Below are 27,546 nucleotides of genomic sequence, written 5' to 3'. Positions count from 1 at the left end.
TTTTAATAAACATATTATAGAAGTCAAAAGACAGCCTTGAACACAGTACCTTAGAAAAAAAGAATCAATATACAATACATTACAGTATGACTTTTGAAACAGGCCTAACTTACTTTAAAATAATTAACTAACATGATACAGAATGTAATTGTAATTGAGTGAGTGATTTACAGTAAATCCTGTCTTTAATTAACTTATATGTTTTTACAGTGTAAGATCAATCAAGAACTTTAAAACATGTTTTAAAGTGGCTCAGGAGGTCGAGCGACCACTTGGGAATCGATCCGCAGCTCCTCCTGGCTTAGAGTCTAAGTATCCTTGAGCTAAGAAACTGGTGTCTTGCATGGTTGCCTCCGCCATCAGTGTGTGGTTGGTGAATGTAATGCACATTGTAAAGAACTGGATAAAGGCACTACCATTTATCTCCCTTCCAATCTCACAGCTTTATCAAGATAAAAAAAGCATCTGATTTGACTTGCATTAAAGCCATCACTTGTAAAGCACATATTTTATGGATAAAGATTGAGAACAGCTGAACAAAACGTGTACACACACACACACACACACACACACACACACACACACACACACACACACACACACACACACACACACACACACACACACACACACACACACACACACACACACACACACACACACACACACACACACACACACACACACACACACACACACACACACACACACACACACACACACACACACACACACAAAAAGGAATTCACAGAATTGTGTCCAAAACACAAAGTATTCACTTATTCGTTAACAAGCACAAAATAATGCAGCTATCTAAGATGTGATCATGTGAGGTACTACATAATACCATTGTCTTTTTTTTCATGGTGACACAATTATAGAGAAACAATATTGAACAAAATGAGAGTGATTCTCGAGCTTTGCTTTGCAAAAACATTGGAACATTAATACAGCTATATCTGAATCACAATAAATAAATACTTCAGGATCAGAATATGCTATCTGATTTACTTAAATATCTTCTACTGATAAAAGATATGTTACATAATTATGTTACATAACTAATCTTTTGTGAATAAAAAATTCACAAAAGATTTTGGTGTGGCTCATCCGACCACAGTGAGTACAGAGTAGCCGATATGTGGATTCTGACTGTATCAAATACTGTTAAGAGCTCATCAAGACATTCTAATGGACCTCTTTAAAATGTATAATAATACTAACAATATATGTTGTAAAACATACATTTGTTAACCTTAATCTTCATATACCCCTTGCCTAGGTCATATATTTGAACACGACTATAACCCTGTCAAAATCATAATGATACGTGTTACGTGGAAGTACTTGAAAAGGTTAAAAAAGGAAAAACCTGAACCAAACATATTCTTCCTTTTTTTAACTGTTGCTTATCCTGTCCTATTTTTAAACTAGGCTGAATAGACTACAGTTCAGAAGGCACTGTCACTTCAAGCCACTTCATGGTTCATTCATTAATTTACGTCAGATCACAAAACGTATCACTGTCCGTTTACTGACCTAGTGTTTCTTCAGAAGCCGCTGTTCCATAAGATATCTAAAAATGCAGTTATTAGGCACAGTCCTTTGAGTCTGTTTGTCTTTGAAGATGAGAATAGTCCACAAGAGTGTGCAGTTCATTACACACAACAATGTAAAACAATACTCTGGCCAGTGTTTGGGAATCTACACTTGCATGAACTTCATGTGAATCACTCTCCTGCTTCTGCCTTTGAAAGATGCAGTGATCTGTATTTCTTTAGACGGCGGAGAGGTCGATGCGATTGGCTGAGTTGGTGCTTTTGTCCCAAGTGTTCATCTTAGTCGGAGACACACCTTCCCTGTTTCCATTCATCTAAAAAAATGGTGAGAAGTCAGGCTGACTGGCTGAGACATGTAGAGTTGTTTGAATGGGGATTTAGGAATTTACAGTGATACTTAAATAATTCTTCCAATTAAGAGTTCAACTTCACTTTAACAGAAACCAGATAAGACCATACAGTATGTCAGAATGAAAGCACTGAAGCGCACAAGTCCCAAACAATCCTGAAATGGAGATCGACTTAGTGTGCCAGGGACACTCACGTCAATGGCACTTTTAGTGTCAGGGCCTTTAGGGTGTATATAGGTATATTCCTTTAATACGAACACTCACAATATCAGAGTTGAAGGGCTTCACATTTATGTTTCGGATGGAGCTGCTGGTCAGAGACCACACCTTGGTTTTGTGTTTGAAGGCAGCTCTGACCTGCAGAAACAGGTAAGAAACAATGATGACAAATTGTTAACCTCTGGATTCAAAATTGACACAAACTTAAATCATAAAGGCAAACAGTAGGCAAATAGTACCAAGATGGCATTACCTCAGAGTTGAGAAGACAGTGAAACAAAAAGACAAAGAAACCCTACATGAAAAAACAAAAAAGTGATTGTTAAATGAAAACAAATTAAATGGTAAAACAAAAATTCTAAATGAACACATGAATAAAATGACAAACTTATTTTTCAGAACATACTTGTAATGAGTTGAACACAGCAAAAATGTAAAGGAATGGCAAAGACTGTGTGTTGACAGCAAGTACTCCAAAAATCCACGAAATGCCGAGGATGGGTAGTAACACCGCCACTGCCTTTGCAGTCAGCCTAGAGATGGAACAAAGGAACACATTTATTTGCTGTAATAGCTTGAGAGCTATGAAACTTTCAAGCTTTAGTAATGTAGTCACGGAAATATGAACTACTTACTTGATTGCATTGCCGTCTCCGTGAACCTTGTAATTCTCAGCACTGATCCGAGATATGATCCTCGTCACTGATATAAGGATGCCGATGTTCACCTGAAAGTCACAGAGGCAGTGATCCATTGGTAATCAACTTCTATTTTGATTTTAGGGCAGCAATTCGTTTTTACCCAATGTATTATTTGTTCCAATTAACCCTCACCACACATTTCTGTGTCGCCACTGCTTTTGTACCCTACTGTCATACCTGCCAGTGAATAGACCCCATCACCCACATAGTGCCAGGAGGACAAAGATCAACCCCATCCCCGTCACCCCCTGTCTTAAAAATTACAGTCTAGAAGAGGGTCTTGTCTGTGGGTGTCTTTAATTGTCTGTCTTTCAGGGGTTCATCTCACAAACAGCAGTCAAATCAGTGCAGTGAATTTCTTGTGCTTGCTGCCAGTAGCACTGCACAATGTCCACGCAAGAAGTCAATCGGGGGTCAGATATGTCTGAAACTTTGCCCAAGTCATAAATAACTGACATCATAGACTAGTGCATGATGTCCGAGATCCACATGGGAGCAACACCGTTATTAGACCCTGGCTTGTTTTTTTCCACAGGGCTTCTGACTGTACTGTACTGTACTAGGAGTTTCTTAGATTAATCTCTACAGTTAAGTATGACAGTTAAATTAGGGTAATTAGGGGTTAATCCCGAAGGGCGTAGACCCTTTATTGTTTCCGTACGGATTCGGAAATTCTTAGCAGTTTTGGCAGTTCTGTGCTGTCATTTTCCACGAAATTCGGCAATATGGTAGAGGGCCGTGAGAATCCCTCAGGAACTGAAGCTCACAGTCATTCTTTAAAAGACCTCTGACCTGTAGATCTCCAAATGAGTCAATTTTATGATTTGTTCGATCCGCTTTTTTGGCCATCAAAAAAAGCTTGAAATCGCATTTCAATTCATGCAAGTGGAGTCTCAACTGGTTACGGGACTACAGCGTTGACAGACCTCTTCAGCCAATCAGCTTAACGAAAAAAGCTGACGTAATTTCCAGTCTCCAATCAGTGAGCGACACTAGCCAGGAATTCAGAACCTGATTGCAGCTTTCAGCAAGTATCATGCCATATCTTTCCTGTCGTGGAGAGAAAAACCTTCAAAGGCAGACAACTAATTTGGAAGACGATAGTACGACGTCTTCGGATGACATCATGCCTCTCTGTATAGAGCGTTGCAGTCCCTCCCCCTTTCAGAACAACGAGTGGCCCAGGAAATGAATCTCCATTCATTTTCTCCATAGGCTTTTCTTAAAGTATTTATTTAAAGACGGTTACGCCGCGGACAAAGCCAACTCGGATCGTGACAAAACCTGACAATGAACACAATGTTTTGGGCCGATCAAATAATTTATAAGAAAAAACAAAACAAATAGTGTTGTCTCCTTCCTTTATTTTCTTCTTTTTATTAGCCTACTTATACTCGATCGGTGGCCGTGCTTGAGTACCGGGTACCCATTACAATAATTACATTTCGGTTCTCTCTATCGGTTCCCACAGACACGCAGTCACACGCTATTTATTTATTTTCTTCCATTTTAATAGTCGCGCAGGGAACAGAGCTGATCTCTCTCTCTCTCGCTGCTCTCTGCATGGAGTTAGTTGTCGAGGAGTCTCAGACATGCTTTTATTTGTTATTGGTAGTAAGAGGAGTAGCCTACAACACTACAACACGGAATTGGTACCGGACTCACAAAAATCCTAACGATACCCATCCTTAGTTAAGATGTCCCCCCCATCCCTTGCTTAGCCTTTCATGTTTTTAACCTAGAACTGACATTTTACTTTGTTTCTTGAATTAAAGTGTTCCTATTGTTTTATGTAAAGCACTTTAGGTACTTAGAAAAGCGCTATATAAATCTGAGCTATTATTATTATTATTATTAGATCAGCTATTATTTTTATAGGGCTCAAGTGGTTAAACTTTACAACTTGACAACTTATATCATTCTTACCACAATGACAAACATTGCTGGAGCCACGAATGCCCAGACAGCTCCATTCTTCAATGAAAGCCAGCAGCTGAATAAGCGGGACACAGAGGAAGAAGGCAGTCATTAGAAGCTAATAGGTTTATTGTAAACTAAAAACTATTAAAAAAGAAATGTCATTCCCAAAAATGACGCATCCATGTAAAGCTGCAATGCTGTAATGTAAACATGTCCAATATGTTTACATTACATGTCACGTCATTTGTCTTATGCAATTCCCTGGGCTTTTATTAATTGAATTAGAATCCATATTATCGTCTGACAGGATAATATAATCGCTGTCCAATGCAAGCCTTGTATGTTCAAAACATTTAGCTAATAACCGAGTGTTTTAATGGATTCAATGTATTTTTCATAAAACCCACACAAAGAATGAACCACTTTCACTTGAAAAAAAGTAAAAAAACGCAGAAATAGCACAGTACATAAAAAGTTGAAATATACGGTAGCAATGATCCTGTCTGGCTGACCCTGTTGTTGGCCTAAGTGTCCCAGTTGTTGGTCCTGGTACTCACTTGTCAACCTCACCATAACTGCCCAGAGCGGATGACATAGAGACCACACAGATCACTAGTGGAGACCCTGTTGGCAAACAAAAGAGAAAGAATAAATGGGAACGTATTATTGCCGTTAATAGGGCTGATCTATCATACATTTATGCAAGTTTACTACACTGGTCAAATACAGTTAAAATCAATGCAATTTGTCAGATATGTCTGCCAAACAAAGTAGTTTGAATACTTTGCTGTGATTGTCTAAATTAACTACTGCTAATTATACTGTCAGAGTGCTAAAACAAAGCCTGAAAAGTGTGTACACAATTTGATCCAGGTCCCTGTTTTGATAATGTCTCTGTTGCTGTAACAGATCCTTCTTCATTTCCTTGAGCATGACTGTTTCATCATTATCCTTTCATCTGAATAATAACCTTTTGGCTTGCCAAGCCCAGAGATTTTCAGTTAATCCCCCAACATCATGATTTAACTGTTACCTTGAGGGACAACAGTTAATCCCCCAACATGATGATTTAACTGTTACCTTGTCGAAACAGGGTCAGCGGGATTGATCAAGGATAATAACAAGAGCTGTTAATTACAAAATTAGTGTTTTTACCCTCCATGACTAAGTGCCACACTTCAAACCACTGAACAACTTTCCAGCAGTTCATTTGCAGTTGGCCACACAAAATGAGAAATTACTTTGGCAAAAAGAGAGAAAAAAAAAGAAAAGAAAAAAGGGATCTTATTTCCACTAATGGCTTCAGCATGTGGACGGGACACTATGCATTCTCGAGAAGTCCAACAAAGTATACTGTAGTTTATCTCGTTGTTTCTCTATCTGCCTTTATGTTCACCCTATGAACTCAGTCAATTTCAGTCACATTTTGTGCAGCAGGTTAGACTATAGCAGAGGTTCTTAACGTTTTTGGCTGGGGACCCCCGGAAATGCTTTGGCCATGTCACGACCCCTGCCCTGCCCCCATCCCCACCCCCAATACAAATTGGCCGCTACAATAACACTAATAATAGAGAAAATACATCATAAATGAAACCAGATATAATCAATAAGGAAATGTTATGCATATACTATGTGTACTATTTAAACTCTTAATTTCCTTTTCCCAGCCATTCAGTCAGAAATAATCTGGGGACCTTCCAAAATAATTAGGTGACCCCCAGGTTGAGAACCCCTGGGTTAGAGAGCTGATTCTTATTTACAGTGAAAGCCTTGAACGAGGCAAAACAAGAGATTGGGAGTAAGATCAAATAAAATTAAAAATTAAAACAAAACATTCATGAACAAATAGACAGGTGTCTGGGAATGGTGTCTCCAACACCATGCAGAGCGGGACACTCCAGCCGGCAGGGGATTATGTTCTCTTTTGCTGAACTAGAAAATCCTACAGGTTGGTCGTGGTGTCTATCCAGAATTTTAATCAGACACAGGTGGGTTGCTGAGGACGTAGATGGACATCATTCTATGCCATTCAGAGAATTTGGATCACAAACCTGCCGTCCAAAATACAGTGGGCTATGACATTACGGCTATGAATAGCAAATTGCTGACCAATTAAGTCATCATATTAGGTGAGTTCACAACACCAGCAGTACGCTTGCCAAGAGCTGCACCACTCTACTTGATGAACTGTGATGTGCAAAAAAGAAATGCTATCCTCAAACTATTAAAAAAAACACGAGGATAGATATCATTTAACACATTAGTGCATGCTCCCCTCCAGATCAAATGAATGTTTGTGGCTAAAATAGGTCATAGCGGGCTGTGCAATTGTAAACCAATGCAATGTGTTAATTGCCTGGAATCCATTGGTCTTGAATTAACCGTTTCACTACAAATGTCGTTCACTATGATTGGTACTACAGCCCAATTCTTGTATCCGTTGTTTCACATTTGAATTCCAACAAGCGAACAAGCTAAGCATGCACATCCACTCTAAGGTGCAGGGCATGCACATCCACTCTAAGGTGCCAGGTGCAGGGCATGCACATCCACTCTAAGGTGCCAGGTGCAGGGCATGCACATCCACTCTAAGGTGCCAGGTGCAGGGCAGAAGTTAAAATGCAAGAACAATTCAAAAGTCTTTAAAGGTTTTATGACATTCATTTTCATTTATTTTTCTTTTTCTTTTTTCTTTTAGGTTTTATGACCTCAATTACACCCAAAAAACCTGAACTTTGAACATTCAGTGGATTTTCTGTGGTCTGAAGTTTCCTTTGGGGTTTGGAAGCCTTTTGAGCTATATGAAAACAGGCAAAACAGTGAAAACAGTGACATCTGCTGGCAAATCCCATTGACATATATGGGATTTGCAGGATCTTACATCACAAACTGCCGGCAAATCAGAGGCCTGTTTGAGCCAGAAAACCCCAGATCACAGAAAATCTACTGAATGTTAAAAGTTCATGTTTTTTGGGTGCAATTGAGATTAGAAAACCTAAAAAAAATAAGAACAATTCCAAAACCTTTTTTTTAATGTCACAATCCCTTTAAATGTATTTTCTTCCACCATCGTACGTAACGTTTCAAGCCCAAGTGGCTCTTTGAATTTGAATTCATATTCATATATACACTGTCCAGTGTCCAGTAGTACTAGGGTTTGCCATAGTCTTGTTTTGCATCATACAGTGCCTTTCCCTTCACTATTTACATTCTAGACATTTTTGGGAACACTATAACTCGTCCACTCTTTTTGAGTGGTGCAATCACTCCAAGGAACAGCAATGTCCGTCCTAACCTATGTGACTATGTCCTAACCTATGTGACTATGTTTCGAGTACCAGTAGGGGCAAAAGTGGCACTGTTGTGCCAGAAACAGAGAGAGAGAGAGATAGTGTTGCACTGTTGTCTGCTAATGAGAGAGAGAGAGAGAGAGAGAGAGAGAGAGGAGTTGCACCACTCAGTTCACACAGGTGTGATTTTTTTGTGTAGTATGTACTATGAAGCAAATAAATGTGCCATTTCAGCTGAACATGAAACATCACATATTGACCACACCTACCCCAGCCAATGCCATAGTAGTACAAGTGCTTGCTGCCCTCCGAGCCAAATACTTTGACCACCATGCTGTAGAGGTGGAGGCCTTCCACCAGCATCCACGCAAAGGCACTCAAGAAGAAGAAGTGAAGAAAGACCGCCATGACCTTACAGGGCAGCTGGGAGAGGAGACAAGACCAGGTGATGAAATAATCTGTACAGAGTTCATCCAAAAGGAAGGAAAAGAGCAGCAGAAAAATCCAAAACCGCTTAATTAATAATACAGCCACGAGAAGAAAATATGCTGACACTTTGCCACAGCATGCGGAGAGCAGATGCTCTATCTATTAAAGGACAACTTTAGTTTTTTTCAACCAAGGTTCATGTTTTAGGTTGTTATTAGAGAAACTAAAAGGTGAGTGTACATTTTCTTTAATTTGCTGCTTTCTTTCGTTTTAGGGATTTTAGCAGTTTTTGACAGGGGGGGCGGGCATTCGAGCATGGGGCTAAATATGTATTTGTTTACTAAATGTTATGGCGATTTTTATTATTTATTATTCACTATAGTCCTACTAGACCCCAAGAAATTACATCTGGCCACAAAAGATCACAGATATTGAATGTGACAAACGGACATATTCATCCTCCACAGTGAATGAGGAGTGCCTACCGTGCCAGGGTCAAAGCGGGAGCTAATGAGCAGCAGGATCTCTGCAACCAGGATGGCAAAGGACAGGTTGGCATGGATGTGGTAGCGCTGGTTACGGATGGTGCTCACTGACCTGAGGAGAAATGTAGGGCAGTGGTTCTCAAACATGTTTATGTGAAGGACGCCCAAATTGACACATATTAAGGCTTCAGACCCCCATTTGAAAATATTTAGTTCCAGGGACCTTCATAATATTTATGTTTAAAAATTGTCAAGATTATGTAACTTCTTTAACAATTCATGACTTCGCCCATTTTCAATACCGGTAATTGGTCTTCACTAAAGCTAATTTTTATTAACGATGTCTCTGGTGGGTTTCTGAATTGTCCACAGCCCTCCTCTGAGACACAGTAGAGAGTGAGTAGACAAAAATGGTATCATCTTATAATAATGAGCATTTAATGAGGACCAATTATATGAAGATGTGTAGTGTGTAGGTTAAAAAGGCATGATGTCGTTGAAGCAGGCTGAAATGTGTCATGAAAAAGCATTTGGACAAACAGTTCAGTCCAGTCTCTTGATGGGAGACGTGCAGAGTGTGTTAGAGTGGCAGGGGCTGAAATCCCGTAAGAGGGCACTTTTGGACAAAAATAGCAGATCTACAAGCTCAGAACGCATCGCGCCCCCTTTGATGTCTACTGTATGTGTGCACGTCCCTGGGATACTAATAATAATAATAATAATAATGGGATACTTACGAAAGGATAGCAAAGGTAACCAGAGTTATGGTGAGGCAGAAGATGGAGATGGAACAGCCAACGTAACCTATAGTCGACAGCGCCACCCGGTGGCCATCAGTGAGCTGTGTGTGGATGAGAAACTCATTACTGTGGATATATAGATATGAATGGGAACATGAGGTAAAACGTGAACTAGTATTTGATCATGGATGTTTAATGGCTGTTAAAAAAAAAACGTGATGCTGCTGTGAAAGCAAAATGTTAAACTGCAACCACAAGAGAGAAAGAGAGCAGAAAATTGGGCTTGTGCAACAGTGCCCACTACAGGGTGTTATGACATAGTGCAACCCCCCACATTTTTCACATCATGCCAGTGATCGCTATGTCATTGTTTTATATGCCATGGCCAGCCTGCACAGGAGGAAGTGATTAAACTGAGGTCTGACCCTTTCTTCCATGTGTTCCTGTCCAGCAAACTGGTCTGTTTGATTCGCCCGCTACTAACGTAATGGTAGCCAGGAAGTGAGAATGTGCTGTAGAGTTTGCACAGTTTATGCTGACCATGAGAGTGACCCCTCATTAGTGTGATCACAGGGGGGCCAGTGAACAGGACTGGGCACACGTTCACCACCGTGGTAGAGCTTCAACATGACACAATTATTTTGCTGTGAAATCCAAATTTGTAATGGATCCTAGAGCAATACAAATAGGTGTGAATTCTCTGACTGGCCCCTTGCCCCCCCCCCCACCCACATGAATGGCCATGTGTACATTGTACATGTAATGGTATTCACAGCTCCAACGTAGTGGTCAAGTTCATGATGACAGTGCTAGGCCGGATCACTGGTGCCAGTAAGTCAGTCTACAGGAGTGAGGTCGAGAATCGGACAAATTGGCACCTGAAGAAATACCTGTCTTTTATAAAACCAAACAGCTGATCATGGACTAGAGGGAAGCCGGACAGAGAGCACAGTAGCACACCCTCATCTCAACTGGGATGTATACACACTGACCGTTTGGGGAAGACGACTGAAGACGTTTGGCATGGAGCCAAAGGTCCCTGGTACAGAGGCACCATTGAGAGTGGTTGAATCACTGCCTGGTATGATACTGACCTCAAAGCAAAGCAATGCAGAGAGTCGCTGGACAGTCCAGCGGATCAGTGGACGAGGGCTTCCTCTCCATCCAAAACGTATTTGTGGCTTATCAAAGCTGTCCCGACCATGGAGTGACTTGTTTTCCCCCACAAAAATAGTTTCTTCTTGGAAGTATTCTTTGGGTGGTTTGAATCCACACACCTCTCCCCCCCAAGGATATGTTTTGTTATGGTTTGATGATATGCACACTGCACAGTGCATGTGGTGTTTCTCACAGAGAGACAGCAGCAATTGTGTTTCTTTGTGTACGCATATATCCTTGGCACAGTGTGCAGTCAGTTGCATACTTGCATTGATGTTGTTTTTGAGCTCAGACTATTTTGAGGGACTGGGGTTTGAATCTCCATTAACTCCCTTCACATGTGCCTTGTCATTAGGAGGGCCAGAGAAGTTGCAGCCTTCCAGAATAGGGACGCGTGGGATGTTCCCCTGCAGCTGAAGGATGAGGCAGCCCACTAATTAGAGACCGCCGGAGAAAGTATAGCATCAAATAGGACGGCTGTTACTCAAATACAATGTTGGCTCATTTAGCTACAAAACAAGGTCTCCTCTTTTCTATTCTAAGGAAGCTATTCACGCTGCTTCTGAGTGCTGACCACTTCCATAGTGGACACTGACGGTTGCCTTTTGAGAACACATTGTTGACAGGCATGAGGCATTATGATATAAATATATGTACAGAAGTCTCAGCTATATGGCTATAATGTGTACTTTAAATCAATGTACCAAATCAAATGAGAGTGATGCACAAACAGTGTGCATTTTATATCTCACATTTACAGTTATGGCATAAACAAGAGGCCAAATAAGTTTTTTAGCTTTGGCCTCTTGAGAGACTGTGGTGCTTGAGGCATGGACCACTGGCCTTTGCAAAGGCTCTGAAAGAACCACACTTAATCATTGCTGTCCTCAGTCCTTCTATATAAAACCACCAGTAGAACCAACATTGCTACTGTGTAGGTCTGCTTATAATTGACCCGTTGAAGAGGAACAGTGAGAGTCAAACCCAAGAGCAGCAGTGCCAGTAGACTCAGAGTGGTGGGTGAATGTGTGGTAAACCACTGCCCTCTGTCCAATTACACTCCAATAGAACCTGACCCATGCCAGAGTTTTGGGTCCACTGCCGATTTTGAGTCATAGACCAGTAGCCAAAAGGTTTATTTATTAACGTTTCTATTTAGCAAACTTTATGTACAAGCAATTAAATAAAACACAGACACTGAATTTATTTTTGTAACCACTTAAGCCCTATATGGCTATATATAAGCTCAACACATTGTAGATCTGCTGTTTTGAAAATTCCCCCAAAATTGGGACACAGGGCTAATTGCTGATATATCAAAGTCATCCAAAAGTAAAATATTGGCCGGAATATCAGTCTGGACTCTACATTCCAACCCATTTTGTGATGTACTGAGACTTGGACAATCACAATGAGAGGGTAGGCCACTATGGAATAAGGTTTTGATGGACAATGCTCCCAACAATAGGGGTCCATGTACTTTAGGCAGCAAAGTGAAACACATGGTCAAAAGATCTCTTTTCGAATGGAAACTAGTCATTAATTTGTGGTATGAGCCTGGTGGTTCTCAACTTCAGGCCGGAAGAGCCAGACTATGCTTTTCACCTCTCCCAAAACAGCATTCAACCTGATGTCCCAGACCAGGATTGAAGGAGTCCCAGTGGAATTCAAGTTGAAATACTGTATACAGTACAGCGACACAGTGTCTCTAGTTGCTCCGTGACCATCTATCACATGAGAAAAGTTCATACCTTGATTGGCACCACTTGCATGAGGATGGCAAAGTTGGTGAGGTGGTTGCACAGGCACACGGAGTAGGTGAGGTTTCCCCCCGATCGCACACATCCTTCGTTGGACCACACTCCTTCCTTGGAACTGACGGAAAAGATTCACAGAGAAAACCGTTGCATGCAGACTCGACAAAAACACATCCAGTGGAATTGGAAAAACACATGTTGTACAGTTTCATCAACAAGCACACACGCATGCACACACACAGCATAACAATTAACATTCTGTGCAGTCAGCTGGGGCTAGGCAAATACTGTAGCAACCTCCGCTACAGCTCTGATACACTACATCATGCGCACACGCACACGCACACACACACACACACACACACACACACACACACACACACACACACACACACACACACAGCTTATGACAGTCCGTCGATATCGACAAACCATCAGCAAACCATATATCCAAGAAAACAGAAGAAAGAATCAACAGGGTTTTAATCAGGAACATTGGTGGTTGCGAATATGTACCATAGTGCATAATGCATTATGTGAGGCTCACTCAAAATGTTTTGCTAAATGTAACGCCTGACAGGCAAATGCAATAATTCACATTTTTCTCGAACCTCTGGGAGAAGAGGGGTAAGAAAAGGAAGTGCTCGAGTCCAACTAAAACACACTTCCCTTTAAAGTGATTTATGGTTTCTAAATAGTGTTTTGGCTCCACTTATTATCAGATGAGTGTTTTGTGTCTTTAAAGGTTACTTTAAAAAAAGCTGAAACAGCAATATATGCAGAACATTTTATAATCAAAACATTTTAAGAATTAAATCTAATTTGTTTGAATGATGGGCAGAAATAACATCTCTAAGACATTATATGGCATCCATGCTTTGCGTATAGAGACTCACCTATAGTCCAGGAAGGCACAGTAAAGGAAGACTTTATTACTCTGGTTTAGGGCTTGTTCCTGCTGTTCTTTGGTCTGAAAAGGGGAATGGAAAAGGGACATGGATTTATCTATCGCAGCCTCAATGCCCCTCTAAATTATCCAATACTGTATATTTTACAAAATAAATTGTCTTTGGATTTTATTAGTTGATTGATGGCCACAGGATACAAGATCTTTCATTTTTTCCACAACGCAGACCAACCTGCTTGGAAAAAAGTGCTTTCATCCAAAAGCGGGCATGGAACCATTCTAATGCAAATGTGTGGTTTTGTCGCGGCTCCAAACCCCACCCCCAAATCTGGTTGCCATAACTTCCATCCATATATTTTGCAGAGCACCGTTCCAACTTCACATATTATGGCTAAAAATAGTACCTGCTTTTTTTTTTTGGACCTGGAGTGGAATAAACCAACCCAATAACTTATTTTTTTCTAACATGAAATAGAAAACGCTCTAATTGCCGTTTAGACGCCAGTAAACATCTAAGGAAGACTGAACTCGTCCGAGGTCACACGCCAAAGTGAGGAAAAACTAAAGGAGGTGATTATTACACCGAGCGAGACTCCCTACTGTCTTCAACTATTTCATTTGATTACAGCTCACTTTTTCCATGTAATTCCTCTAAATGAGATTTGTAGTCCCCAGAGACGGTGATCTAATGGCCACAATACTGGAACTGTGGTAATTGGGCCTTGGCCCTCGTTGCAGGTTAAACCTCTACTGCTGTTCAATCTGTCGCCTGCTGAAAACAACACTTCCAGGGTGTACACTGAACGATGACACACTGCTGCTTATTCCCTGAACCTCATCTCAGAGACTGCATAAGTGTACATTGCGATGAAATACATCTGTACTATTTCCTCCTGGAAAAAATGATGTCGAGAGAGCGAAGATGAGAGTCAGGATGTCTGTTTCCTGGCCCATAGGCTCTGTGATTCATATTACAATTACAAAACATACTGTATAGCTCTCAATACTTTGACTTCATTGGGTAACTGGAGAGTCACTCTCATGGACTGCATGTGCACCGGCCCTCGACATGAAACGTTAAATGTTGTACACAAGAGAGATTAAGCAGGACAAGGTAATCTAGAGGGTATGTGCGTGACATCATCATACCTGGAAGCTATGCAGGAACGCCTATACGGAGTGGCAAAAAACTACTTTCTGGCCTGGACAGCCCACATACTGTACATCCAAACAGAAAAGTCCTATATGATAGCATTAAACAATGTTAAACTACGTTAAACTCACTTTGCCACTCGATTTGCCATTCACTTTATGCATGTGCATACCCTCTATAGCAGCGAGAGTCCTTTGCGTGCATGTACCCCGTCATCATGGGCCTGGCAGCTGGCTTGATGGAGGCACAAGTGACTACGAGGGTGAATTTACAGAATTCCCTGAAGACTTTATAACTCACTTTTCTTGTAGGGTGTAAATGAAAGCAAAGCAGACGGGGAGGGCAGGGGGCTATACTGTAACTGTCATCCAGTCACAACTGAGGGATAGAGGGCACATTTTCACAGTGTAACCCTTACTTTACAGTGACAAATCTGTTCTCCACTCAAACCACAGAGACTTTGAGGCTGCTATTTTATTGAAGTAAGACTAATTGCACACATGGTGCTCATACAGGAGAGGCAAAAAACAAACAAATCCGTCTTCATGAAAGCTTGAGACGTACCAGATACAAACATATCTACTAACAGACCATCACATACTGTATGTGAGGAATACTGCTTGGACATCATTCGCCTGTAGCAACTCCCTGTTTTTTGTCCAGTGAGTGTTTGTGAGGGGATATCTGAGGAGAGGGCCGTCGATCCGAGGGTCACTAGCGAGCGTTAAGAGATCTGGTTGGGCTGTGAACGCACGCCGATGTTCCCTGGTGCCCTGAGGCCTCTAACGTCTATACCAGCCAAGAGTGCAGGCAAGCGAGCCAACTCTTTATTAACAACAGAAGGCCAGCAAAACACCGCCTGGAAATCACTTCAAGCCCCATAAGAAGAGACAGAGAGGAACAGAAGGGGGGGGAATGGTGAGAGAGAGAGAGATAGAGAGAGAGAGAGAGAGAGAGAGAGAGAGAGAGAGAGAGAGAGAGAGAGAGAGAGAGAGAGAAGAGAGGGGGGAGGAGGTGAAACCAGGCAGAAAACCAGGTGCATGAGAAATAAAGGGAGTAAAGAGTGACAGGGAGATAGATACAAGCTGAGAGTCATTGAGAGACAGAGAGATAACTCTTAGATAGGAGGTGTTTTGGGTACTTCTCTGTCTCTCTAGTGGGGATATCAACATCCACACCATCAATCCACATCTCAACAGCTCATTCAGACTAATCAAATCAAATTCAAACCTTTTTTTTCAGCATATGTGAAAACTAAAAGTACAATGTGTAAATACAATGTGCTGGACATTCATTCTAAGTGCAAGTGCACAGATGAAAAGTTTCTAGTATGATGATGCACTGGACATTAAGTGCAAGTGCACAGAACATAATAGAATAAAATGTGGGAATTTGGGGCATTTATCTGGCACTTTTAATGTATAATATAATATAACTTGAGTGCAACATGCAGCACACATGCACACACGCATTCTCGCACGAATGCATGGATTGCATGCACACATTCTTTTCTCGCACGTACCCACATACACAATCACTGCATGCGGCATCACATTATATAACAGCAACTGAGGGACATTCTGAGCTATGTTGACAATTGGCATGTGGTCAGTGATTGATACCAGAAGGTCAACAACTGATGTTGTCGTCAAGCGCATAAAGATCTCAGCTAAAAATTATCTTGTTGTTGAGCGTCATGAACCTCATATAAATTTTTTCCTACATTTTTATCCCATGATTTTACCTAAGCTGTAATCCTGGGCACTACTCTTCCTCTGCCAACCTGGGGAGAGCCCAGACCTGAGCTCATGCTTCCTTCAATGCATGAGGAGTGAGCAGGCCGCCTCTTATCACCTGACAGGGGGGAGTTTCCCCGGTAGGACGTATCGCGTGGAAGGAACACGTTATTCCAACCAGTTCTTTTCCCCTCCATCATCCTGACAAGGGGATGGCAGTACAGAAAACAGGATTACTGCATGTTTTTGTGAGGGTACCTACCCCCAGAAAGGCCCTTTCGCCAACCCCACCCAGGGTATGGGCGCTGATGACGAGGAGGACACGCCCCGAGCGGGGAACACGCCCCGAGCGGGGAACCCAGGACATTCTAGCTGTGAAGCGGTTAGCCCCAGAATAGGGAAGTCTTTAGCCACAGAATAGGGACTCAAGACTTCATATACGTTTACAAATCTGGGTTTGGTTGCCTATCTCAAACCTAAAGCTTCATTAGTTAATTCATACTTCATCATCTGTCTGTGAATAATGCAACAATGCAACCCATACCCTCTTAAAACTATGCTACTATTATTTTATTATAATAATAATAATAATATTTTATATATTATATTATTATAAAACAATAGCTTTTAAGATACTGCCCTGCCAACAGGGGAAAGTGCAGACTGCTCTGTGATTCTGGCTACTCTAATTCAGGGCAAATGTTGTCCTGTCTTACTGCTTAATGACAATGTTGAGCCTGAAGGGGAAAAAAAACATGAAGGATGAAAATACACACTGTGATGCATTGCATCTGCCCACAGTATACTATAAGCCTTATGCGGCATACCCAGCAATTTGTGTACACCCATGGAGCTCTCCTCTTGTCTGTGGTATCTCTTAGACCTCCCATAACTGGCACAGCTGGAGGCCTAGCCCTCGCTGTGGTCGAGCGATCTTTACCAAACACTGACAGCATACGCCTCTTCAAGTCCTAACACAGAACACACTGGGCCAAATCAAATTTTAGATTTTGACAGCTGGTTTATACTGGTTTATACTTCATCGTAGGATGGTGTATAACTTTAGTATAGAGTGCATAAAATGGAGATAGAGAAGGCTGCAGACCTCATTACCACAGTCAATTTACCACAAAGTGCACAGTGTGCTGTGCATTACAGTCCAAACACAAACAGTGACTAAGCAGTATGCACACACACACACACACACACACACACACACACACACACACACACACACACACACACACACACACACACACACACACACACACACACACACACACACACACACACACACACACACACACACACACACACACACACACACACACACACACACACACACACAGGCATGCTCGTACACGTGCATGTAACGTTGTTTTAAAGGTGTAATATTTATCATCCAAAATTAATGGTAAATATTTGCGATAATACCTATTTGGAGACATTCAGTAGGTAGACAATTAGTCAGTCTGAGTCTAGTATAAAATAAAATAAAATGAAAAAGCTGAATGAAAAAACTCAATTCATTTTGCAACTATAAATAAATGCTGTAAACACAACCACTGACAGTTCTTCCAGCCCCACCACAGTGATGTACAATCTTGTGGCTGGCATTGCCAGTCTGTAGTAAGACATATTGCAGTAGCAATGACGTCTAATTAGGGTTTGTCTAAATTTAAAAACTGCACAAAAAGAAAATACACAAGTGCAATATAAGGAGGTATATCCTAGTGTCCCTCCCCTGATGTTCCCATATCTTTGACTTTGAGAACATGGAGTGCCAGAGTGTAATTTGGAATGCACTTTTTAGACAGATATTGTCAACTGATTGTTTTTGTTTTGTTTCATCACTAACTGTATCTTGCTTCACCAGCCTTGTGGTTATTGTCTGCCCTGCGATTGGCAGGTTGGGGTTTGATCCCCGGCCGGGTCATACCAAAGACCATAAAAAAGGGATCCAATGCCTCCCTACTTGGCACTCTGCGTCAAATTGTCTAGCAGCTATGACATACTAACGTCATGTCCAGGCCCATATGGCGTACTTGTACATTAAACTGCCTTGTGCATACAAACAGGAGATAGGCTCCCACCCTATGGTCCACAAGGCTTATTTACTTTATTATCTTGAATCCTGCATGAGTTCTCTCTCCTGATTGGATACAATTGTTATCTTCACCTGAACATTATGTTTACTAATTAAAGACCTGGAGCGATTGGGAGAGATCCCTGTCACTGAACACTTTATAGCAATTGTTATCGTAACATAGAGTTATAATACACTTATTTTAACAAAACAATATCACATTCACCCCCTGTATAAATGAGGCACAAATGTGCAAACATTCAACCATGTAACATCAGAAAGGAGGATAGTATATAATGTACCGGTATATTATATATGTCCCAAAGACAAAACCAACTGTTCTTTTGTCAGAAAAGTAAACACATTATTGATGTAAATCTGGGAAAACAGAGGTAGCCCAGAGAATTTGGTTAGCAACTCTCCATCATTTAGCTGGGGACCACCTGGAATCTCTTCAAGGACCACTGGTTGAAAACCACTGCGATAGAGGAATCAGCACTAGGGCAGCCGCTGGAGGAGATTGCGAAGTGCCCGCCTTCGGTAAAAACATACTCTCAGTTCAGGGCTGTTTAATCTGGAATGATCTATCTTTGACCACAAGAGATTGTACTTCATTTAAGTTTAATCTAAAACAAATGGTTACTCGACAACCTGTACCTTGACAGTGTATCCTGAATTACTTAAAAGCAATACTGCACTTTATGCACAAGTTTCTTTAGTTTACATTCTGTATTGCCCTATAACAATGCTACTAAACCATATAGATGCACTTTATACCTTGCACTTTGTTTCTTGTATGTTTTTATGCTTTGTCTCGTAGTGTAATGTGCTTCATTGTCTGCCTGCAAAGCACACGCACAGGTATGTTTTTATGCTTTGTCTCGTAGTGTAATGCGCTTCATTGTCTGCCTGTTTAGTCTTTATGTTTTGTGTGGGGACTGCGGATGAATATTAGTTAAATCCGGTATATTTACGTTGCATTTGTATGTAATGTTATTACTGTCGTATCGAAATAAACAAAAAAAACAAGTAAAGTCATTATCCACTGTACTATAGGCTCAAAGGATCCGAGTTACCTGACCACGGCAAACAGTAGCTTACTTAGGTCTAGTCAGAGCTTATTTTTCAAAACCCAGAAATCCAGTGTTAATATTTCAAGTGTGAGAGTACAAAAATGTACCTATTGTGGTTTCCATTGCAAGACTCTCTCCAACTATAGAATGACTCACATGCACATTGTGCCAAGTAATGTCTGTACATTATGTGTAAATTGTTTGGCAGCTAGCTGTAGCATGTATTTATTTACCTGGTTTCCCTATGAAATGTGCTAATTATGAAAATAAAGTTTGCCTAGAATAACTTTAAGAGTTTTTCCTCAATCACTACAATCTCCAATCAGAAATCAGCCATTGACGACTGACTCCATCGTGCCACAAAACCAATAAAACAGCCTGCCATTTTCAAATGGTGACGACAAGGAAACATCATCAAACCTATTAAAACGTTTTACAATTGGTGTAGGTCTACCGACACTGCTCAGATATAGGGAACTGATCAGCTGGGCAGGGCACTAAACTGTAATTGAAGGTAGCATCACAAGCAGGTTGCTGACAACACCATCGTTTCTGACTCACGGCTACTTCTTCCACAGTATTTAATACTGAGAAAATAGAGAATATAGCCAATGCACAATGGCTATTTTCACAATTTTGGTTCACCTATAATGACGTGACCAAAAGGGGCCCCAGGTTAAAGGCGGTTATTTATACACCGCCATATGACGAATTGTAAATCAGGCTTACAACATGTGGGGGAGCAATCTGGAGCAGTGAGGGACAACACAACTGGCCTGTGAGAGTGAGGTCATAATACCAGGGGAAATGCAATAAGACATGCAGCTGTGGTCCCGGCTCGGTCTCCGAGGTAGACACTCAAAACAACTATGCAAGTGTTGATAGGCGTGAAGGGTGAGAAGACAACTGGAGCCAAATAAAGTAGAAGTCGAACTCTGAGCATTGTTTTGATAAGGTGGGCACTGGGTGGGAAGCTCAATGACTTTACATGCCGATAATCTTGGTAGCAAAACTACCACTGTAGCACTGTAAAATCACGAGTGTTGAACTGAGAGAGTGTAGAAATGGAATCAAATAGATTCGTACACTAAGAATAGTACTACTGCAGTATACATTTCTTCACTTCGGAGCATCTTTACCTTTAACAATTACATTCACACGACCAGCTATAATCTCTAGTAATATCAATAATTGATACAGAGATTTGTACTGTAATGTATGTTAATCCACATGGTTATCCATTCCTTTTCTATGGCGTAGTTCTAGATTACACATACACATTATTTCACAAGCCAGTCTTCATTCTCTAATTGCAAGTTGGCATGTTCTAAATCCCAGAACCACATAAACAGCATAGAGCAGTGTTCGAAATGAACTCACATGACAAGCAAAAAAAATATATATATAATATAAAAAAAGTATGAACAACTGTAAAGTATGAAACACCGCAGGGTCTTTATACTGTCCCTGGGAGGGAGACACTTCGCTCCGGGAGAGGTGTTGTTGGTGGTGATAGAGACGAGGTGGTTAAAGGCTTGTAGAAGTGAAGAGAGACCTCAATGCAAAGCTCTTGGCAGGAGTGGAAAAGCAATCGCCAGACCACCATCTGTGATTGATCAGCATGCTGGCTCATACAGTTTGTGTGTGTGTGTGTGTGTGTGTGTGTGTGTGTGTGTGTGTGTGTGTGTGTGTGTGTGCGTGCGTGTGCGAATGTGCGTGTGTACGTGCAAGTGCATATGTACGTGTATGTATGTGTGAGGCTGAGTATGTACATGTATTTGTTCATGGGCGGGTGTGGGTGGAGAGAGAGGGGTGGGTTAGGGGGGTACGGTTAAGATTACGTTGGGGCGTGTGCTGTGAGTTATAAAAAGACTGCCAGTAAAAAGCATAGTTATTATTGTGGTACAAAGCAGAGATATCGGCACAATTCAATAGATTGCCTATCAGAACTCTATTAATGTAGTAATGTATTTTTTTAAAGATAACTTTCTTTCTTTATATAAAGAAAGTTTAGAGAGGCAGATAGAGGGGAGACATGTGGATTTAAACTCTGGACCCTGCCATACACGAGGAGTACGTTGGTCAGTGCATTAACTGGCTGAGCCACCAGGCACCCTACCGTCTGTGTGTTTATTTATACAGTTGCTGAACAATTGATCCATTCGTTTCCTCACTTGTATTAACGAGCTCCAGCAAGTCTAGACCTCTTTGTTGTATAACAAACCACCCAGTCTCCATTTCTTCCCCTGGCCCTTTTTCCTCACTCCCTGACCATTTAATTATAAAGGAACTATTGGATATAAAATACAGAGAATTTAAATAAAATGTTGGCACTTATGAGAGCATTATTGCCAGATGAATATTTGAGTGTATATTCATTCTAACTATTAGGAGCAAATTAGCAATGGGAAGCTACCGAGTTGTGTCTTGCTCAAGGACACATTGATGTGATGCAGAGGATTCAGATTATGCTCTGCTCTGTAAATAGATTGCATACGTTTCTTGCACTCAGTCTAAACCTAGTAGAGGGCATTTTCCTTGTATATTTTTCTGTGGTTCCATTTTACCATTGAAATTTAATATATTGAAAGTAAATTGACCATAGCCCTGCCATGAGGGGATAGACCCAGGCCACCGGTGTTCGTTCGTACAGTGCTAAGCCTATTCCACCACTCCCCTCAGCCCTCCTTATAGAACTGCCAAACGAACACACCGATTTAATAGCCTGTAAAGTCAGGTCCTGCCTGTCAAAATCCCTTTTTGAAAAATCTTTTCAATTTTGACCCTAAAAAAACAAGTCTTTCCCTCGTGAAATCAATCTTTCCATTCGTTCATTTCATACCATCGTTGTGATGCCTTTGATGGAGGAAGGAGAGGAGAGGAGGGGAGATGAAGGAGACTCAGTAGAAAGAGGAGGGGATGTTGGGGTTTTTATGTATGTATTAATGTTTAACTACAGATCCCTGGTGCTCCCCTCTCCCCTCCCACACCAGAACCCAGATTGGTCAGCGGTAATAAATCACCTTCGGAGCCGGGGCCCAATCAGTGCCACAGCAGAATGCCGTGAGAAAGCTAGCGGGCCTCTGACAGACCTGATAACACCTCGTCTGGGTATCGGACCCGCTCCATGCAACATCACTGGCATCAAATCGGACCTGACAAAGTCAGACGGGAATGCCATGACCTCACAAGTTTCGTTGAGCTCACAGGGCATCAATCAACGCAGCGAGGTCAAAAGACAGACATCGACCACACGGCTCTGACCTTCAGTGAGTGAAGCTGGCCACCTCGACACAATGCCAGTATGGTTCAGTGACGCCATTGGTACATAGTAGCTTACCTTTTCACATGGCAGTTGTCAGATTAAGAAAATGGATGCCCAATCACATCTACATTTGGAGTTACAGACCTGACAAGCAAGGTGAGCGGTTGTTTGCACAATGGAGAGGTATAGCACACAGGGTCCGGTCGTAACCATGACTGCATTGAGAGAGCTAAGAAATATGGGGGGGCTGACAGCCCTCTGTCTCGGACACAATTTCCTACAAGGTTTTAATGAAGGAACTTGGGTGCTTGTCTACTCTCTGTGGCAAAACAGAGAGGTCAATCACAAATCACTTACTCCTGGTCACTGGACCAGTGCCATGGGAGACCATTTTGGACGGTTCGACTTGTGCAGACAGTAAAGTGAGGCATAAACAATGACGGGAAAGGTCTGCCACTGACTGTGTGAGCAGCTCTCCCTGCCTGCATGTTCTGAAGGAGTGGTAAGTATCTGCCAGCTGCCAAAGACATTAAAATTCCAAAAATAGTCGCTCTTTGACCAAATCCATCCACTGGTCTCTCCACTGCAAAGTAGTAAAAGCAAAATGATTTATTTCTGTATGGGGGGTCAGAGCCAAAAGTGAGGTGTGCCATATCATACAAGTTCTAAATAAAAATCAAAGTCATAAAACCATACAGTCTGATTAAAGTTAAGTACATGGGCATAATACATTGCAGTCGGAATGCATTTGCAACTAGAAAAGGGCGCTCCTCTCGGCGCAGATCCCCGCCAGGCTGGGTTGCCTACCCAGGGCCCCACAAAACTCAGAAGGCAGAAATAGCTGCCAGTAATAATTGGAATGGAATCTGTTCTAACTGATACATCTTCATCACATGACTCCAGAGATGACAATTGTAGCAAAAAGTATATTTGAGGAAAAAAATCAATGGCTATAGGCCAAAATGTGTAGCGGCCTGTTATAGTGCCACCATGAGGGGGATTTGAAATATTGGGACAGAGGTTAGCCTACTGGCAGTGTACCTGATACACATGCCACACATACACATACACACTGACCTGACAGACAGGAGCGAAACTATAATCCTGCAGGGCATAATATGAGGAGCTGGGTCATGATAAAATAATCCATAGGAAAAATACGGTTCAAGAGTTATAGGCCAGAATGTGAAGAGGGCTGTTATAACACCACCATGATGCGGCTAGACGTTCGGGCACCTAGGCTGCTAATCCCGATTCCACTCCCCATCTCTCTCTCCCCATTTCCTGTCTACTTTACGCTATCAAATAAAGGCAGAAGAAGCCCAAAAACATCTTACAAAAATGGAATAATAAATAAATTGGGGGCAGCCCTACTGGGAGCCTGCAACGTAGATTATCTGTTCACAGACAGACAGACGGACAGACAGACCGGCACTCACAGGAGCGAAAACATAATCCCTTGCCTTCAGCTGTTTTGGCCTCCTGCCGGTGATAATACGTATCACAGTCTGAGCTTGTTCGTAAATAATGGGATAGGTAACGAGGAAAGAATTTGCAAATCGTTAATACTTCAGATGTAAAAGATGTAAAGTGTAGGCCTGATGTAAAAGACAGGCCTATGAAAATAGAAACACCTTGAACCAACATTCACCAGAGCTGGAGAGCATCTCTAGCTCTCCCAATAACAGAGGAGATTATAAGCCCTCTCCCATGGTGTCTGCTTAAACAAATAGAGCAATCATTGTCACAGGAACCAGGCCAGATAATTGCAGCATAAACATTTATTTTCACTGGGGGAAATGGAAGCAAACAAAGTATTATTGCCATGGTTTCAAAAAGCGGCATGGTTTTCATTTGTGCTCTTATAGGAGTGAGGGGAGAACAAAAAACAAAAGACTTATTTAGTGTTTCATTTCAATAGAGAGAGAATATGATTCAACTGAGAACCACGGAAACAGAATACTCTCAGAGGAGAAACGAGGTGCCTACATTACGCATTCTTCTGTGGTCTTTTCATTTGGGCAATAACTTCATAATTGTATAGTTATACGTATAATTGTTAAAGCAGGAGAGTTTTATTTCAATAACCGATGTGAAGAAGGGTGTCTGTGCAAAAGATAGTTCTGAAACTTTGATGCACATTTCTGATGTTCATTTCATTATACCTAGCTTTTAAGCTTTTAAATGCATTTCCCATGAAATCCTGGCATCGTATCCTTAAAGGCCCCATCACAAAAACAGAGACACAAAAATGTGTTGCTCATAAAGGAGACTTATTGTTCCTTTCGAGAGTGCCCCGAGACCACAGTTCAAAAATGTATAATCACTTTGCTTTCTGGATGTTTGTTGTGGAAAGAATTAGAACAAATATATGCTTCCGTCTTTGAGTACCCAACTGTGTGAACCTCTCACTATAACTGATACTCATCTTCTAACTTCAAAATAAACTAGAAATAGAGCTGATGGACTTCATAGAGAGCAATCCAAAAAACCCCGGTTTCAGCCAAACCACGACCCTCTTCCTCCTTGATAAGGTATGCGTCCCACACCCAACATCTGAGCTGGCCATGTGGAAAACTTAAGTGCAGCGGTTTCCACAGCATGACTGACAGAAGTGAAAAAGCAACAAGGCTGAGAGTCTAATAACAACAGTGTGGACTCACTCTACCAATCAATGATTACTTGTCGATAATTAATTGCTGTCTGTGCAGTTTGTGAATGAAGCCAAAGCAAAGTATTATAAGACAAACAAAAGCAATCACAAATACGATACTGGAGACTGGCAGGTTTAATGCCACTCCAGAGGAAGGGAGATACTCGTGTTTATTTTGTGTACTTTGTGAAATTGAAAATGACGTAAATTATTTGTTTTATTGCCCTAAATATGATTATATTAGAGATGTATTTGTTAGTAAAATCTCTTCTATTTGTGGTGATTTCCTGAAGTTAGATGATTATGAAAAACTTGAGGTTTTGTTCTGGCAAAGTATATTTGTCAAGCTTGGGAGAGAATACAGAACACTCTGTATAATTCTGAGCTGTAATGGGATGTATTATGTGAACATAAACATGATATAAGCGTAAAATGGAGTCTTATAATTAAACCCTTTGGTTGGGCACTTTGTGTGCAGGACAATCATATAGCCTGAGGTTAACTCTTTGTTCAAGATTCCGATTTAGTCTATCCTCACTCTCATTTACTGGTTGTCCTGCTCGGCGTAGCAGGCAGCGAGAGCAGGATTATTTTATGATAGCTAGTGTCTTGTCATGTATGATCTTTTCCTATTCTGTTTTTTTATTTTGAAGCACATCTACATTTGTCATATGAAATAGCTTTGACTTGACAGCATGGCCAAGGGGTGGTTTCTTACAGCCAGGGACAACAATCCAATAGAATAATCTCTGGAGAGTGATCTAGTGCACTGACTACTGTGCTGTGTACGCAATAATCTTACCAAGACATGAGTGAGGATGATCTTGATGAGTGGTGCTCCAGAGAGATTGACAGACAGAGCTAGTGATGGCTCCACCTTCAGAGATATGATGGGACTGGTCACCTGGATCTTATGATCCTTGTAGTCAGCGGCCTCGTTAATCCTGAGAGGAGGGAGAGAGAGATTGAGAGAGATTGAGACAGACAGACAGACAGACAGACAGACAGACAGACAGACAGACAGACAGACAGACAGACAGACAGACAGACAGACAGACAGACAGACAGACAGACAGACAGACAGACAGACAGATACTCGAAGCCAATTCATACTTTTGTAACAAGTGTGACCCGACACGTTGCAAAACAAATGATGACAAAAGAGTACAAAAGTGTCTCAGAAGACCTGAAGAAAGATTAAAGGATGCAGACGTTGTAAATGTTTGTGTAGTGGTTGGAATGACTAAGTGTACTTGGTGGACTAATGGAGTTTTCATTGTGGATACATTGTAAAAACAGGGGGTGGATGCCATTTCCATCATTGTCCACATAAACAGATGTGGGATGGTTCAGTTTGGCTAACTGGGCTGCATGCTGTCATGTAAAGTATGAATGCTCAAACACAGAATGACATCTGACCCAGTCATGTTATGTGTCGAGCGACATTTGTTCTTCAAAGCATAATTGATCTTTCCGGTGGAGAGGGACCGAGAGAAACACAGGGACAGGAACAATGGCAGCGACGGCCGAGCAGAAGCATCAGTGCAACACCACAGTGACTTTGTGTGGCTTTGAACAGTTGGGAATGGGACTTTGATCCATCTTTGAATTTTTATCATGGTGACAACATACATCACATCAGTAGTTTCTTAATAGGTCAGCAGATATGTGGCGATAGGAAGGCCCTTCTGCCATGATTCAAAAGGGGCATTCTCAATTTCTCACACACCGAGGACTAGAGGACTGGGACACTCATATTAAAAATAATCAATCATGAAATTAACTATCAAACACAAGCTATGTGATGCACTAACACATTGACTGGCTTGTGATGACTCCTCACTCTAACATCCACTGGTGTTGAATAGATGCCAAAGATTCCTAGAGATTACAAGGGTCAGGATGCAATGGTCTTAAAGAATTGTTGTTTTAAATCACATATGGGGGGCAGTACAGTAACACGCAGAGAATTACAAGTGACATGTCTGTTTATGGAACATAACATGCATGAAGAGGAAACCCAAAAAAAAGTTGTTTACCCACTTCTGAGGTTATGTAACTAAAA

At 41.4% G+C, this 27,546-nt stretch overlaps 1 protein-coding gene across 3 annotated transcripts in view; it reads right to left on the bottom strand.

The window, feature by feature from the left end:
- The window catches only part of adgrd1 (adhesion G protein-coupled receptor D1), a 39,597-nt gene continuing 12,051 nt past the window's right edge, over positions 1-27,546 (bottom strand). For 2 of the 3 annotated variants that reach the window (XM_080765943.1, XM_080765944.1), the window contains exons 14-26: positions 26,284-26,425; positions 13,505-13,578; positions 12,603-12,726; positions 9,691-9,794; positions 8,954-9,065; positions 8,309-8,462; positions 5,307-5,373; positions 4,756-4,822; positions 2,764-2,855; positions 2,535-2,661; positions 2,382-2,423; positions 2,174-2,266; positions 1-1,873 (exon numbers count right to left, since the gene is read on the bottom strand). In XM_080765943.1, coding sequence (XP_080622069.1) covers positions 1,778-1,873; positions 2,174-2,266; positions 2,382-2,423; positions 2,535-2,661; positions 2,764-2,855; positions 4,756-4,822; positions 5,307-5,373; positions 8,309-8,462; positions 8,954-9,065; positions 9,691-9,794; positions 12,603-12,726; positions 13,505-13,578; positions 26,284-26,425 — 1,294 coding nt within the window. In that variant the 3' untranslated portion in view covers positions 1-1,777. The remainder of the gene's footprint in view (positions 1,874-2,173; positions 2,267-2,381; positions 2,424-2,534; positions 2,662-2,763; positions 2,856-4,755; positions 4,823-5,306; positions 5,374-8,308; positions 8,463-8,953; positions 9,066-9,690; positions 9,795-12,602; positions 12,727-13,504; positions 13,579-26,283; positions 26,426-27,546) is intronic. The other variant, XM_080765945.1, reaches the window with a different exon arrangement.

The sequence above is a fragment of the Protomyctophum bolini genome (assembly GCF_963924005.1).
Source record: "Protomyctophum bolini genome assembly, chromosome: 6".
In the NCBI taxonomy this organism is placed as follows: Eukaryota; Metazoa; Chordata; class Actinopteri; order Myctophiformes; family Myctophidae; genus Protomyctophum; species Protomyctophum bolini.
Note: the sequence above shows the minus strand (reverse complement) of the source record. Positions and strands in the feature narration are given on the sequence as shown.